This window comes from Geotrypetes seraphini, chromosome 7 (genome assembly GCF_902459505.1).
Source record: "Geotrypetes seraphini chromosome 7, aGeoSer1.1, whole genome shotgun sequence".
NCBI classification, from domain to species: domain Eukaryota; kingdom Metazoa; phylum Chordata; class Amphibia; order Gymnophiona; family Dermophiidae; genus Geotrypetes; species Geotrypetes seraphini.
In genome coordinates, this window is record NC_047090.1 from 73,523,090 (window position 1) to 73,540,470 (window position 17,381).

Below are 17,381 nucleotides of genomic sequence, written 5' to 3' on the forward strand. Positions count from 1 at the left end.
CTTATCCATAGTCTTTTTTTTGTTTTTCGTTGGATTGATTTTACTGTGGATTGTTGGGTCGTCTTTTTTTGTTTTTTGTTGTGCTGAGTGAAAAGACATCCATATTCTTGCACCCACCATATTTGCAGTTGTCTTTATTGTAAAATCTAAAATAAACTTCATATATATTTAATTATAAATTAAAATCTGTATATTGTCAACTTTTATTCATTTAGGGATTAATTAAAACAGTTTGACCAGAAAAAATATTAGCTTAATGCAGAACTGTTTTCTTGATGCTAGATGTTAAGTTTCCCAGACAATCCCTTATCTTTATCTTTTTTAGATCCTCAGTTTGCTCTTCGGGGATTATGTTCATATGCTCACCATATGAGCCACATTCATCATTGGATCAATTTTTCCAACTATCTTATTCTTATTTATTATACTTGCACTTTATATTGTTAAAAGCTGCTTATCTGTTTAGGGATATTGCAAGGAGAACCTCTGACACGACAATGTTTCATTTATACTTCCTCAGGGTTGAGGCTCCTCCAGCACTCTAAACTAAAGAAAAATTGCCTAATAAAAAACCACACGATTCACTGAGATTGATTATTCAAATCTATACAACAACTTTTCACTAATTCAAGAGAACATTTAAATCTTTATATATCTTGTTTTATAGCTGTCACAGCGTCTATTCTTTTTATTACGGATTATAACCTCTCTCCATAGTGCTTGTCGATAGTATGTTTTAACTTGGCACCATCTGATGTTAGTTTCTTTCTTTTTTCTTTAAACAGATTTGCCATACTCATCCACCATATATATATATATATATATATATATATATATATATATATATATATATATATATATATATATATATATATATATATATATATATATATATATATATATATATATATAAATATAAAAACAACATGTTAAAACATGCATCTTCTAGAGTAGTGGTTCCGAACCCGGTCCTGGAAGAGCACCAGCCAGTCAGGTTTTCAGGATAGCCTTAATGAATATGCATGAGAGATTTGCATGTAATGGAATGGCAGGTATGCAAATCTGTTCCATGCATATTCCTTAAGGCTATCCTGAAACCCTGACTGGCTGGTGGTCCTCCAGGATAGGGTTGGGAACCATTGTTCTAGAACACATAGTGCAGGTCATATCTTGGTCCTTATTACATCATTGTAACCTTGTAATCATTGTAAGATTGTAACCTACCCTCTAACTGCATTCCATATGTATTTTTCATACAGTTCTTCACTGTCTTTTTAATTTCCATCCTATAAGTTCACATAGAATTTTTCTTTTTTCAACCATCTTTATTTTCTCTTCTTTATTAATTTCCAGGTACTTTAGTTAGATTGTGAGCCTTCGGGACAGTAAGGGAATTTTTTAAGTACCTTCTTACTTCTCATTTATAATCTTAATGTATATTTTCTTCAAACCGCTTAGAACCTAACGGATGTAGCGGTATATAAGAAATAAATTACATTACATTACATTACATCATTAATTTGTACCTCACTCTCACGTTCTCGGTCAGATCATTCTCTTCTCACTTTTTGCTATCCACTTACCTCAACCTCTAAATTGATCTAAATGTTGAAAGACCTCACACCCAAATGTTTTTCTTGCATCCTGCAATCCCTTCAGATTATACATCACTCACCTCGAATGCCCAATTTTTATATGGGATTCCACCTTATCTTTAGCCTGAAAGGAAACTGTTCCATTGCTTTCTGTTCAATCTTGGTATCATCAGGGCCTTTCATGTGAAGCACCATTCACCATCATCTTGAGCATATATGGCACAACGTCTCTATATAAATTTTCTGTTCTCTTGTCACTGGCTGTTTTGTCATGTCTTGGTACTATATGATCTGGATGCAAATGCTTTCACTCGGTATTTCATCAAGAAGGTCACAGGCATATAAAATTCTATTCTGCCTCCTTCCTCCACAATTGGGTCTCCTGTTACTACTTTCAGCACTTTATCCAGTTTTAAAATATCTTCTCAGGCTGATGTCCTTAGGATTGTTGAACACTCCAGCCATGGAATTAAAAAAAAGTCTTCTTTTCTGCAGTGCTCTAACTTGAATAACAGATAGGGAGAAATACTTCATCTTAGATATTGCGGATTTGATTTAGATTTATGAACCTCTTTGCCACTGAACATCTTAGCACTCAGTGCCATCCATTTCAAGAAAAGTGGATATCCTGGTTGCTTCTTTCAGTGCCATATTGGCAGAGCAGTATTTTCCTTTTGACTTCCACCCTCAATTTGTGCCATTGTTTAACTTTGCTGTCCACATTACCATTTATGACATGGCCAATGTGTTCATGCCATTTGTCTTCAATGAAGTGTAGTATGTGTATAGTCCATTTAGCAACACTAGTATCTTGACTACCAGATGTTGAAATTTAGATATCTCTGACCATGGCAATCTAAAAAAAACACTACTTATTTTGGATAAGAATATGATCTAGTATCCCTCTCCAATTGTATTCTGTACTCTCTGTCTGTTCAGTGTCTTCCTCTCCATTTGTAGTCTGTAATTCGCTGACCCTTCACTGTAACATGTTAATACTATATTGTAGTTCACTGATTGTTAAGATTGTAATTCATTGGTCTTTAAGATTGTAATTCGCTGATTGTACAGCTCTCTTTATTGTGAACCGCCTAGATGTCGTAAGATTATGGTGGTATAGAAAAATAAAGTTATTATTATTAAGATAATAGGGCCTCTTAGCTATTTTTTTGAGTTTTTACTATTCATTAAAGTTGTGAAGAATCTGAGAAGTTTTTCTAAGTCTCAAATTTGGTTGAATCATGCTCCATTTCTACAATTCTGACTTGCACTTTATGAATTCTAGGTAAGTTCCGAGGAGAGCTCTTTTGGCCATGGATATGACAAGTTATTTATCATATGATTTATGTTAAAATTAGAGCATATTTGATTTGGTTCAGCCTCGAATAGTGCCATGAATACTTAATTCATATTTGGCCACATAGTGATTTAAATTCAAATACAAATAACTTTGGGCTTTACTGTGCTTAACCCTATTGAAAAAAAAAAATCTACAATTTCATATTGCTGCTTTTATTTGTATTAAAGCTCAATGCTGATTTATATGTATTCGGCCACATAATTTTCCAATATTTGTATTTGGCCAAATAGTAAAATATGCTATTTGGTACAGCTTCGACTAAAGCAAAGTTTTTGTTTGTATGGATCACGATAAACTACAGCACAAATGGGAATACCCAAACACATAACTCAGGTGATAGAGCCTCCATGAAAATCAAGAAGCTACAATGAGAACTGAATATGGCAATATTGATTGGTTTCCAACTTAACTTGGTGTCAGGCAAGGATGCATCTTATCACATTACCTATTCAATCTTTATGATGAAGCCATCTTCAGAAAAGCAAATTTGGAGGAAGAGTGTTTCAAAGATGGCAGCCAAAATATAAACAACCTACGCTATTCAGATGAGTCGGCGCTAATCGCCAGCAGCAAAGACATGCTGAGAAAAGTCAAAGCTGAAAGCCATAACATGGGATTAGAACTGAACATAAACAAAATGAAGATCATAAATACAGAAAATGACAGATTTTGATCTTGAAGGTGATAGAAGTTGTAAAGAATTTCAATCTCCTGGGCTCTTTCATAAACAAGGCAGCAACTAGCAGGGAAGAAATACTCCACAGAATAGCACTTTGCCCCCTCTTCTATAAAGCCGCGCTAGCGGATGCCAAGCAGTAATTGCCCCAAAGCCCATAGAGATTTAAAGGGCTTTGGAGCTGTTGCCGTGCGGCAGCTGCTAGCGCTGTTTTGTAGACGAGGAGGTTGGTCATTCTACAATAAAGACTCAACAAAGTATTCAAAGGCAAGGAAATAACACTCTAAACGAAGATCAGACTTGTCTACGCACTCATTTTCTCAGTGGCCAATTACAGATGCAGAAACTGGACACTATGAAAACGAGACAGAAAGAAGATTGACTCATTTGAACTTTGGTGCTGGAGGAGGATTGTATGTGTGCCATGGACTGCCAGAAGAACTAACAAATCAATTATGGAAGAGATCAAACCATCTGTCACTCAAAGTCCAAATGATGAAGTTATGAGTGTCTTATTTTGGTCACACTGTCAGATGAGATATTACTGAAGAAAGACATCATGTTGGGAAGATTGAAGGAACTAGGCAAAGAGAAGATGATGATGACTAAACCTGCAACCAGATGGCGGGAAATGTTGAAGACAACCATGGGGATGATGCTGGAGGACATCGCCAGACTAACACAAAACCAACCACTTTTTAGATCTGTAATTTATCATCGCTAGGACTTGAAATTGAGTCGATGGCAACTAACAAACAGCTTTAGTTAAAATACTGTTTGGAAGATTTCAAAACCTTAATTTTGTCATTCTTCAATGTTTGAGAGAAATTCAAGTTCAAGACTGGTCAAAGTTTAATTAAATCTTATTTTAGGCTTTTTTATTTTTATTTTAATTTATTAAAAGTTTTCCCCAACAAATATAAACCGTTTTAATAATGTCGTCAAACAATGTATTCTTTCTTAGGTACAATGCATCAAGTGTGCTCTGAACTAGATAGCAATATTTACCTCTCTCCCACTCCCCCCCTCAAAAAAAAATCTTAAATGATAAATACAGGTGGATGACACTAAAAAGCGTATCGAAGGTAATTTCCTTTTTTGTTTTGACCATTTAATAGAAGGCATCCAGTCTATTATCTCATAGCAATCAGTTTGAACATTCTTTCAACAAAACTTGCTGGCGAGATGGAGTCTCAGGTTGTCTCCATGCTGCTGCCAGCACTAAGCATGCTGCAGTGACTATGGATCCAACTAATTTGATAGTTGCCATGCAGAATCACAGGTTTCATGTTCAGGTTGAGGGGTGGTAGATTCAAAGGCAATGTTAGGAAATTCTACTTTACGGAAAGGGTGGTGGATGCCTGGAATGAGCTCCCGAGAGAGGTGGTGGAGAGTAAAACTGACTGAGTTCAAAGAAGCGTGGGATGAACACAGAGCATCTAGAATCAGAAAATAATATTAAAAATTGAACTAAGGCCAGTACTGGGCAGACTTGCACGTTCTGTGTCTTTATATGGCCATTTGGTGGAGGATGGGCTGGGGAGGGCTTCAATGGCTGGGAGGGTGTAGATGGGCTGGAGTAGGATTTAACAGAGATTTCAGCAGTAGGAACCCAAGCACAGTACCGGGTAGAGCTTTGGATTCTTGCCCAGAAATAGCTAAGAAGAAAAAATTTAAAAAATTTAAATTGAATCAGGTTGGGCAGACGGATGGACCATTTGGGTCTTTATCTGCCGTCATCTACTATGTTACTATGTTAATAATCCACATCCCATATCTCTTCTAATATCTACCCTTTACTTTAAGGCAGGGCTGCCCAAGTCTGGTCCTCGAGATCTACTGGCAGGTCAGGTTTTCTGGATATCTACAATGAGCAGGCATGAGAAAGATTTGCATACCAAGAAGGCAGTGCAGGCAAATCTCTCATGCATGTTCATTGCAGATATCCAGAAAACCTGGCCTTCCAGTAGATCTCAAGGCAATAGACTTGGGCAGCCCTGATTTAGGGGTTTGTTTGTTTGGGGTTTTTTTTTAGAAGATGACTGTAAACCTGTAAATATTTTCTGTTTTTCCAGAAATACGGCTACAAAAGATTTCTGATGCAAGATCATTGTCGGCAAAGAAGATATCGGACATCTTTCTGTTCTAAAGCTCCATGTTGGTATACCCGTTCAGTAGGTAAGCAAAGAGTTGAATATTCTGAGGCAGCTCTTCTGTACAATTTTGAAGTAGCATAAGGCAGAACAGTATATCACAGTAAACTAAAAACAGAAGGCTATTAAAAATTCTATTCCAGAATACTTGTTAGACTGCATTTCAGGTCAGACACACACATCAAAATAGTCTAGGTAAAAGAAAAAGGGGAACGGGATTTGAACTTGTATACCGCTTTTTTTGTAGTTTTACAACCACACTCAAAACATTTTCCCTATCTGTTCCGGTGAGCTCACAATCTATCTATTGTACCTGGGGCAGTGGAGGATTAAGTGACTTGCCCAGGGTCACAAGGAGCAGTACAGGGTTTGAACCCACAACCTCAAGGTGACGAGACTGTAGCTCTAATCACTGCGCCACACTCATCTGCAAACAGACTGAGCACAACTTCATACCAGTCATACCACTTGCCTTTTAGAAGCCTCAAAATAATTTGGGCTTAAATCCGAAGTCCATAGTCTGTTATTGAGAGAGAGACATGGGGGAAGCCACTGCTTGCCTTGGATCGGTAGCATAGAATGTTGCTACTCTGAGTTTTGGCTAATGACCTGGATTGACCACTATGAGAATGGGCTACTGGGTGTGATGGACTATTGGTCTGACCCAGTAAGGCTATTCTTACAATCTTATGTAAATTTCCTTTTTCCCGAATGTAGTTCAAATAACATTGCATTCCAAAGAGCATTTGACAAATAGGCAAAAAGAGTATAGTCTGCATAAATGCAAAATGAAGGAAGGATTGTGAGATGGGTTTGAGAAGAACATAAATCTGTAAAATGGACATATGGAATGGGATAACTAAATTTAATTTGATCGGTGAAAAGAGCATAGTGAGTACATTTTTAAAAATCTAATTCTGGTAACTCAATGTGAACAAATGGAGTCATTCTCAGATGTCTGTGTAACACAAATTAACTATCTTCAAAGAAATGAGAGAGAGGCAATTCTACAAAACTGCAGTAGCCAATTTTGTGAAATAACTAGTGCATGTATTAAAATACTCAAATCATGAAAACTGAGTAGTCCTTTAATAGAACAGATTTCTACATATGGCAAAAAGACAACCACAAAGGAAATGTGGGTATGGAAAGGGGATGTATCAAAATTAGATCCAAAAGAAGTCAGATGTTGGTAGAGAGTTGGGATTATTCTTATTAAAGAATCAAAGTAGAAGAGCATGAATGCTTAGCTGTTCAAATAGCTTCACCTTTGGACAGATTAAAGGTCAATTTATGGGACTAGAAAGAGATGTTGTCTTTAAGGTTATCAGATATAGCTAAAATTTGAATATCTGTATAAATGAAGGAACTAAAACCAAAGGATTAAATTTAAATAACAGAGGTGTGTAATATATTAAAATACTTGGCCAAGGAGCCTTAAACACCACAAGGCTCCTTAGACAGGGATCCATTAAATGACGCAATGAAGGAATGATGAGAGGAAAACCGTTGAAGTACAGTTGCCCCAATGCCCAACTCTTGCTGGTGAAACAAAGTGGTAATCGAGTAAATAAAAGGCAGAAAAGTGTTCTAAGATATACACGACTCTTGGCCTAAATTAAGTCCTGGAAAGATATCATTTAGTTCAGTAAAAAGGGATTTGGTGCTGTGATCCAGGTCTGTATTTTGTTTAAATCCAATAAAACAAGACAGGTGATCCACAAGATCAAGATAAGCAACAAAACAGCAGATCGACAAGTCCAATTTTTTTTCACCACATAAAAGCATAAAACACACATTTACTTAAAAGACTCACACAGCCATGTTTTGCCCTTTCAAGGGTTGTGCCAGGGGCTCTTAAAAATTCTTCCTAAATACATACATAAGAAAACATATAATATAAATCACAAAAACTTATTATAGAAATAAATCATAAACCACAGATTAGTCACAGACATAATAGTCCTATAAAAAAAATTGGCTATTAAACTATGAAACATGCATATAAATAAATGGAGGTGAGAAAAAAATTTGTATATCCAAGAGGTGTAACCCAAAGATGTCACCTAGTGGTTAAAAGCTAAGAGTAAATAAGAATCATCCCACCATACACACACTAAAGTGTGAACTTTTATGCAGTAATTCTTTCTAAAGCATGGCTGGGATAAAATCAATAAGCTCAAAAGGAAAGATACCTTTACTCTATGCAGCAGAGATTTATGATGAATCTGAACTAATACATTAAGAACTGCTTACTGTTTTTGGGGATTTTAAGTCACAGCACAACTTAATTACCTTACAAACCTTTATATAAAGCCATACTAAAAATATATCTAAATGGAATAATACCTCACTAGGTGGCTGTAGCTAATGAAAATCATCTTAAACAACATTCTATCACTCTCCCATTGAAAGTATCACATACCTTTATTCTGTGCAGCACTAATTCATGGTGAATCTGTTCCTCAATCTGTGCTACTTGTTTTAAGAGCTGCTTGTGTAGGGGTCGTAGGTCAGAGCACAACATACTTAAAACCAATAAATCTCTCAATTTTTTTAGAAAACCCTAAAAATATATATAAATTTGAAATGGCATAATTTCTCTCTAAGGTGGTAGCAATTCCCCCATGACAAATGCACCAAAACCCACTCAATTCATATGGGCTTTGGTGCACTTGCCGTAAGAGAATTGCTACCATGGCTTTTTAAAAGGAGCCCTAAGGGACTGTGATTAATGAAAGCTCACTTTAAACAACTTTTGAACTCTCCCAGTGTGCACAATACTTAGATTAAAAATACTTAAAATCAAAAACGATGGCAGATTCTAAACATGCATACTTGAATTAGTATAATTGTATTGTGTTCATAAATTTTTAAGTCATAAGGTCTAGAAGTCGTAAGATTGTGGCGGTATAGAAAAAATAAGTTGTTGTCATTGTCGTCTTCGTCGTTGTCATTAAAGATTGCAATATGTATACTTTGGATGAAAGGTGGGAGAGGGGAGATGCGATAGACATTTAAATACCCATGTGCCATAAAAGTGCATGAGGCGAATCTCAATTGAAAGGAAACTCCAGAGTGAGAGGGCATAAAATGAAGTTAAGAAATAATGGGCTCAAGAGTAATCTAAAGAAATACTTTTTTACAGAAAGGGTGGTAGATGCATGGAATAGTCTCCTGGTAGAGATGGTGGACCTAGACCAGACATGGGCAACTCTGGTCCTCAAGGGCAGGAATCCAATCAGGTTTTCAGGATTTCTCAATGAATATCCATATTCATTGAGGTTTTAAGAATTTCCCCAATGAATATCCGGCCCTCAAGGACCAGAGTTGCCCACCCCTGCCCTAGACTATGTCTGAATCTAAGAAAGCGTGGGACATGCGCATGGGACCTCTTAGGGAGAGGAGGAGATGGATCGACTGGATGGGTCATTTGGCCTTTATCTGCCTTCATGTTTCTGTGTTCCCATATGTGTTTCAATGATGTCATCTGTTTTTGTGGTTTAGAAAGAATTACTGCTTCAGTAGTTGAAGAACAAGGCTAATGCCAGGCAGATTTCTATGGTCTGTGCCCTGAAAATGGCAAGGACAAATCAAGATCAATTATGTATCTATGGTACTGCATCATTCCTTTTGCTATGAGTTTATCTTGTTGGGCAGACAGGTCTTTATTTTCTGTCATCTGCTATGTAATTTGAATTTATCCTAGAATGTCATCCACGGAGCCCATTTCAGACAGTGAGAAGTGCACTGGCACTTCAAGAAATCCAAAGCTTTTAGACTGCCCGCTACCGTGCATGCGTGAGTGCTTTCCCACCTGACGAGGACTCGTGGTACCTCAGTTCTTCATTTTCCATGGAACAGAGAAGTTGTGTTTTCTAGTAGCTGTGTTGCCCTCCCTAAGTGTGCTCGCTTCAAAGTTAAATTCTTTCTTATTTTGTTCCGTTGGAATTTCTTTGAGTCACCCCCCCATCCTCCCCCCAAAAAAAAAAATTAAGTTGTTTCTTTTGTTTTTTCCCTCATTCCTCTTTGAGGCTGGGGGAGGTCTAACATTTTGATCGAGCTTTTCTTTTCAAAAATTGAGTTTAACTTAGCCGATCAAGTTTTCCCATCCATGTTGAAACCGTTGACTGGATTTAAGAAGTGCTGTTGGTGACGGCAGCATATTTCTATTACTGACCTGCACAACGGTATATCCAGTGTCTGGGGCCTGATCATCGGGTTGACTTCTGTGTTCGTTGTTCCACCCTTCAAAAACAATCAATTTACAGCAAGAAAAACTTTTCAGTCACAATATGCCGGATAAATCTTCATCAGTACCACTGGTTCCTCCATCGATTTCGACATCGGACATTCCTACATCCGGGAAGCATGCTAAGACGCCCATTACTTCTCAACCAGCGTCGCAGACCTCATTGGCATCGAGTCCCTCAGTGCAGGCCAAACCTCAACATCGACGCTCTCTTTCTGTGCAGGCGGTGTCTCCTGAGGGGCATTCATCCTCTTCAAGGTCTCCCACCCCCAGATGCCCTGCAGTACCATTGATACCCACTCAGTCTCAGGTATCGGTACAGGATTTCCAATCCAGGGTTGATGACTTTCTGCGCAGAGAGATTGGTGGTATGTTTAAGCTAATCTCTATGCCAGTGTCGGCATAGACCTCATCGGTATCAGCCCAGCCTGAGCGTAGTTCTCATAGGCCACAAGGTACCATTTCAGATTCTGCCTCTAAAACGTTGCTCTGTTTCACATCAACATTCAAGTTGATGTTGACACTAATAAATGATCGATTGCTATCTACATTCTTTGTTTTATACTTTCCCCTCCACTTTATTTCTGAAGTCCGAGTTGCATTAATTGATCAATATTGTCTTTTTGTGGTGATTTGGAAGCAGTGTTTGCTTTTTGATGAATAATTTGTTTTTTTCTAGTCTTTACAGTATGTTTTTAAATCACACACTACAAACAAGCCACTTAGAACATAAGATTTGCTGCTGCTGGGTCAAACCAGTGGTCCATCGTGCCCAGCAGTCTGCTCACGCGGCGGCCCTTAGGTCAAAGACCAGTACCCTACTAGAGTCTAGCCTTACCTGTGTATGTCCTGGTCCAGCAGGAACTTATCTAACCTTTTCTTGGCAGAATACGTTTTTAGTGCAATGCTGTAGTTGGAAAGTGGCAAAGTTTGGGGTTTTTTGTTTGTTTTCTGTGGTCTCACCATTTTAATTTCTGCAGATGCATTAATTTTGGAAGATCTACAGTGGAATTCAAGATTGCCCGCTCTTATTTGTACATGTGAAGGAGCCGGTGCTCGTTACAAATTCGAAACAGAAGATCTGAGGAAGGGCTGTGTGTCGGATAATGTGAATCTGAACACTCAAAAGTAAGGCTGTAAATTAGTAATCATTAAAGCTGAGAAAATTTCACATTTTATATAAGCATTTTTGGGAAGAATTGTTTCAACAAATAAAGTATTTTTATTAATGTTTAGGGCTCCTTTTACTAAGCTGTGCTAGTGGTTTTAGTGCTTGCTTAGCACTTGCTACAATGCCACACGCGCTAGATGCTAACGCCTCCATTAAGCTGGCGTTAGTTTTTCCGCATAACGTGGGGGTTAGCACTCTCTAATCTGCAGCGCATGCTAAAAACGCTACCGCAGCTTAATAAAAGGAGCATTTAGTACATACTAATGGACATTAGCATTCGCTAACCCCTGATTCTTTAAAAAGTACCAAAAATTGTTCACCAAATTTTAGTTGCTTACCCAAATTGCACACAAAATTTTAACTGAACAAATTAGCGCTACTGATTGGCATTAGAATTAAGGGTTATACGCCTAAATTTTACACATAGCTCAGTAAAGGGGGGCATGGAAATGAGCAGGTTATAGACAGATCGGGTGCATTCCTGCACCTAAATTTAGGCCATACCTAAATTTAGTCATGGTTCTCGGGTGTATTCTATAAATCATGCCTAACTTTAAGCTTGGGTTATAGAATAGCACTTTTACAGCACCAGTTTTTAGCCTTAAGTGCCACGTGGCTTATCGTGTAAAATAGGATCTGCAGCACACAAATGTATTAGCATGCACTAAGCTTTAGTAAAAGGCCCCCTTAGTGTTTCCAAAGCAATGTGTTCATTTTTATTGTATGCAAATAACCATAAGTTACCAATGCCAGAGCATTCCAATAATGTGTTTCAAAAATGTATTTGTGAATTTGTACATGATTATAAGCGGTTTATAAATCTTTTAAATAAATAAAATAAACAATACAAAACTGTGAGGCAAAATGTCATGCAATGATAAGCTTGAGCAAAGTTACATTAACTATAAGCTATCTTGGGTGCAGTAACTAAGTAATGAATATGTCAGCTTTTGCCCAGAATCACTAAATTAATTCACAGTATTGGGATCTACAAGTGTTAACATGTGTCAGACTGAAGTCTATTGAGAATGTTGAGTTATATGATTTTACAGTTCAGGTTTTATGCCTCAAAACAGCTCAGATTTTGTGACTTAAGTGAATTGCTGTTTCAAATTTCTTCTTGCTAAATTCCTTCAGTCTTGGCTGATAGGCTTATATTCAAGGGCTATACACAGAAGGGCCTTGGTAATTTCAAGAAAAAAAAAATCACATCAGTTTCCTGGAACTAAAGATGGCCAAGAACACTAAAGCATAGCTTATATATCTGTCCTGGTGACCCCCCATTGCCAGTCTTTTTCAGAATATTGACAAATATGCATACAAATTTCCCTCCTGCATATTTGTTGTGGATATTAGAAAGCTTACTGGTTGCGGCATCATATAGGATTGGGAAGCCTGATATTGAAGCTGTCAGATGAAGTGAATAAAAAAAAGTTCAAGGTTTATTAAAAATTTGATTAATCGCTTATCAACATTCTAGGTGATGTACAACACAATTAAAAAGGAGGGAATACAAATTTAAAATGTTTAACAAAAGTCAAGATACAGACAAAAACAAGCATATGAACAGGAAACAAAAGGGCTGGAGTGAACTACAATATAATCGGAAAAGATCACAATGAAGGATAACACAGAAGGTTTGGGAAAAAGTTATTCACAGCTGCCTTTACAAAATCTGTGAAGAAGACCCCAGTCAAAGAACGAAAGCATCTTTATATAAGAAGCTTTTTAAAGCTCCTTTGAATTTATCAATATTTGATTCTTCCCTGAGATTGGATGGCCGGGAGTTCCAGATTAGAGGAGCTGTAATGGCAAATGAAGTCGTACAATGCCTATGGGGAGGGGACAAAGAGTAAATTTTGAGAAGATCTTAGGTTTCTCGAGGGGGTGTGCGGATAAGTAATTTATCAATGAAGGCTGTCTGTCTAGATATGAATGTTTTAAAGGTGAGTAGGGCAGTTTTGAAGGTGATATGGTGAGGAATAGGGAGCCAATGGGCGTTTTTAAGTAGAGGGGTGACATGGTCATATTTCTTGGAATTGGTAATAATTTTGATTGAAGTATTTTGAATGAGTTGTAGGCGTCTGATTTACTTTAGCGGTAATCCTTTATAAAGGGAATTGCAATAGTCTTATTTTGGCGATTACTAGCGCATGAATTAGTTGTTGTTTTAGTCTTCAGGGTTTCTTGTTTACATAGTGTCTTGACTCTATTCATATCCTGTGTACAAGTTGTAAACACTGATGCACATATTCAGTGTATAATTATAAATCACCTTAGTCCTTAATGTGTATTCCATAAAGTAGGGAGTGTATCATAAGCAATATAAAAGTGATGGGAATTAATTCCATAATATCAACATTTTGTATTGACAGGTGCTGGCTGTTCTCTAGTATACAAACTGATATGGATCTACCTAGTGATGAAATGGAAACTGTATTCTCAAAGGTTAGTGCTTGGTGCAGAGAACAAGTTCAAGGCATAATTTGGAACAACACTGCAAATAGCCAAAAATAGGTATACGATATTTATTCATTATTTTTATTTTACAGGTGTCACAAATAACATTCATGTGAATTTTTTGTATCAATTATATCGTTTCATTTTTACTTATCGTTCAGTACTGTATTATTCTTAATATCTGTAAAATAAAAAGAAATAAATACTGTATGCCTACATTTGGCCCGCCCTGTACATACTACTAGGCTGGTTCGAGGGGGCTCATTTTGTAATAACACTTAGGTATCTGGGTTGCCTTGATAAAATGGGCTTAAAATTGTCACTCTGCTACTTGGACATAGGCATCCTCCTATAAAGTTTATTAAGTTTTATTAGATGTGTAGGAGAAAGCACCTTTCAAAACCTCAACTGCTGTGGTTCCATTCAACTTGTATGTCTACTTGGTGAACATGAGGCTTTGCACTTGGCATCTGACATCTCTATCGGTCGGCTTAGTTGAGTGACAAGAATACATTTAGAAGAAACACAGAAACATGATGTCAGATAAAGGCTAAATGGCCCATCTAGTCTGCCCATCTGCAGTAACCATTATCTCTTCCTCTCTAAGAGATCCCACATGCTTATTTTGCACCTTCTTGAATTCAGACACAGACTTTGTCTCCACCACTTCCTCCGAGAGATTGTTCCACACATCTACCACCCTTTCTTAAAAAAGGCTCAGGAGTAATCTAAGAAAATATTTTGCTTAGCTTGATCTTATGCCCTCTCATTCCAGAGTTTCCTTTCAAATGAAAGAGATTCAATTCATGTGCATTTACATCATGTAGGTATTTAAACATCTCTGTCTCACAAGAAAAAAAACAAAGAGTAATAGAAAAAATCCCCAAATTTAACTACAAAATATTACTCACCAGAGATGGGTTATACTCCCCCGATAACCATTTCACAAACCAGTGGAGAAAATGCCTCAAAAATTTCAATGCAGCAGTAAACAACTTCAATACTGTTTAAACTCCAAGCTGCTTATGTACTATCACTGGCAAAAAAAACTCCACCACCACTGAAATGTAATTATCAAAAGGGTAATATACCCATCACTGTGCACAGGAAAAGCAAAAAAAGTTTAACTTAGCTTAGGACCATGGTCTGAAACGCCGTGCTGTGCTGGTAGAAAATGTCTGGCCAGACTGTAAATGAAAACACCACGGCACCATTTAGATGTGCAGTCCAGAATCCAGGAGGATTGGGCATGGATTCTGGCCTGCACATCTAAATGGTGCTGTGGTGCTCTTAATTTTATCAACCGTATTAAGTCTATAATACTTTGATAATTTCCTCTAATTTGTTGTAGAAATCACCTTTTTAAATGTATTGAGAGGTGGTGCTAACCAAATGCATTTGCAGCCTGTATGTTCTGCTGGCTTGTTTTATACTTTGTGTTTTTTCTAATGTAAAGTAGAGCTTAAACTGGGAAGGTAACACAATACTCTTCCTTTTTTTCAATATTATGATGCTTAATTTTTTGGAAATTTGCTTCTCTTGATATACCACCTTGTTGAGAACCTTGTACTTGAGAGGTTTTTTTGGGGGGCTGATTTGTAATGCACAGTGGCAGTAATCTCTCCTAGAATCGGGTGCGGACTTTGATCAGGAAGTATGTCTGCTTGTATGGGAGTATACAAGCATGTCAATTTGAATGGCTGAGGTAAAATTTGAATGTCCTTCAACAGGCAAATACTTCTGTAGTGTTGTGTGTGCGACCTAATATTCTTGTCTTGGATCATTTTGCAAGTTACAGTAAGTACAGTAAGATTTTTCTCACTTCACTGGCATTGTTTTGGAGATAACTATATATGGATCTATTCTGTAGCTAGCTTCTAGGCAGTCGCACAACATAACTCTTTGGTTGTACTAGACTAGGTCTTGTGTTTTATAGAGCTAATATTGAGAAGCCTCCGGCAAATCTGTGTAATATTGTACTTGTGTATTTATAAAATCAAGTGTAATGGGTGGGCAAGATGGAAAAAATTATGTAGACTTTTACAGTTCTATTCAGTTTCACTTTCCTGCTGGAACAACATAGAACTAAGATTCTCTGTGCTCGGGCTTTCGGACTAATTCTGATCCCTGAAGTTTGGAAATTATATTTTGCTTATTGGCTGACCCTCTGCAGGCATTGTATGCCGAAACATGGCTTGTGTTGGGTCAATATAGACAAGTCCTGTTCATTGAGGCCCTTTGTGCTTTTTTCACTGTGCGTCAGTTTCTTCATTTCATGACATTCCTTACCTTCTCTTATTTTATTCAGTGACATTTTTAAATTCACACAATTGTAATTGAAATTTTCTGGTGTATGGTAAGTTCAAGTGTCCTTGAGTTAAAGGAAGCTCAAACAGCATAATTTGTAGATTAGATTCTTTTTTAGTGAATATATTTCTAAAATTATATTTGTTTGAATAACAAAGGGGCTTGAGATTTTGATCAGAATATTGTAAGCCTGCATGTGCTTTTGATGATTGATTGAGTCATTTCTATGAATCTGAGTGAATAGTGTGAGTAGGGTCTCCAAAAGGGCTTAAAATATAAAATAAAAGGTATGTGAAGTCCTGAGGGCATAGCAATCATTAATAAAAAGCTATCATTCTTTAAGAACATAAGAAGTTGCCCCCGCTGAGTCAGACCAGAGGTCCATCTTGCTCAGCGGTCCGCTCCCACGGCGGCCCATCAGGCCTAGTGCCTGAACAGTGGTCCCTGATTAATTTTGTAACTTACCTCTAATCCCATCCCTATAATCTACCTTTACTCTTATCTGTACCCCTCAATCCCTTTGTCTTCCAAGTAGTTTATTTTTGACTGTTATCTGAGGTTGGTTAGCAACACGAAGACTTCTATAGCCTGAAAACATGAAATGGAAAGTTTTATTTGCAAATATCATTCAAAGGAGATAAGCATGAATAGTCTAAATTTGCATGAGGTATAATTTAGCAGCTGATGGGATCCATTGTCCCATTCTACTCTCCAGCATACAAAGTATAATTTGTATGTTGTGGACACACATTCTCTAATGTATGCTTTTTAAAAATGTATTTTCAAAATGGAAGGTATAATACTAATTACTCTTTTAGTTGATACTACTGATTTCTATAGTGCTACTAGATATTTGCAGCTCTTATGGACCCTAAGGCAGTACATTGCTAATTGAGAACAGGTAATGAATGCAAAATATTAACTGCTCTTCTCATCTGATCATGTCACTGTAGATTTTTTTTTTTGTTTGTTTTCTGTAAGACTTCCATTTCCGTCTCAATTTAGCTTACTAGTTTTCCCAAAGCTCAGAAGGTTCTCTGCATGAGACAGGAGAACAATTAGTATTGTAATAAAATAGGCATGTACGTAAAGGTAGGAACAGCATGTTTGTTTCCATGGGCACCACGTGTTCCTGTTAAGGAAGGAGAGAGGAAAAAAAAATACCCATGAGGGGAAATTCTAAAACAAGCGCCTAAACTTAGGCATTGGTAGGCACCCTAACTAGGTAGTCACTTTAGGCTGTGGAGTGCCAACGTAGGTGTGTCCAATGCTGGAAGTGACATTAGGCAGACTAAAGCAGCTACCTAGTCATGATTCACGCCAAGATGGGTAGCTGAAATGTAGACCCAGAAAACCCCAGCCTACATTTTAGCCACTGCTCTTTGCCATGGGATCCTAAAACCAGGC

At 37.3% G+C, this 17,381-nt stretch overlaps 1 protein-coding gene across 5 annotated transcripts in view; it reads left to right on the forward strand.

Annotated features, from left to right (window-relative positions):
* LOC117363329 (lymphoid-restricted membrane protein-like) overlaps positions 1-17,381 on the forward strand; it is a 248,868-nt gene that overhangs the window by 142,966 nt on the left and 88,521 nt on the right. For all 5 annotated transcript variants that reach the window (XR_004540024.1, XM_033950851.1, XM_033950852.1 and 2 more), the window contains 3 exons: positions 5,707-5,809; positions 11,017-11,164; positions 13,583-13,655. Coding sequence is in view for 4 of the 5 variants with exons in the window: in XM_033950851.1 (XP_033806742.1) it covers positions 5,707-5,809; positions 11,017-11,164; positions 13,583-13,655 (324 nt within the window). In the remaining variant the exon portion in view is untranslated. The remainder of the gene's footprint in view (positions 1-5,706; positions 5,810-11,016; positions 11,165-13,582; positions 13,656-17,381) is intronic.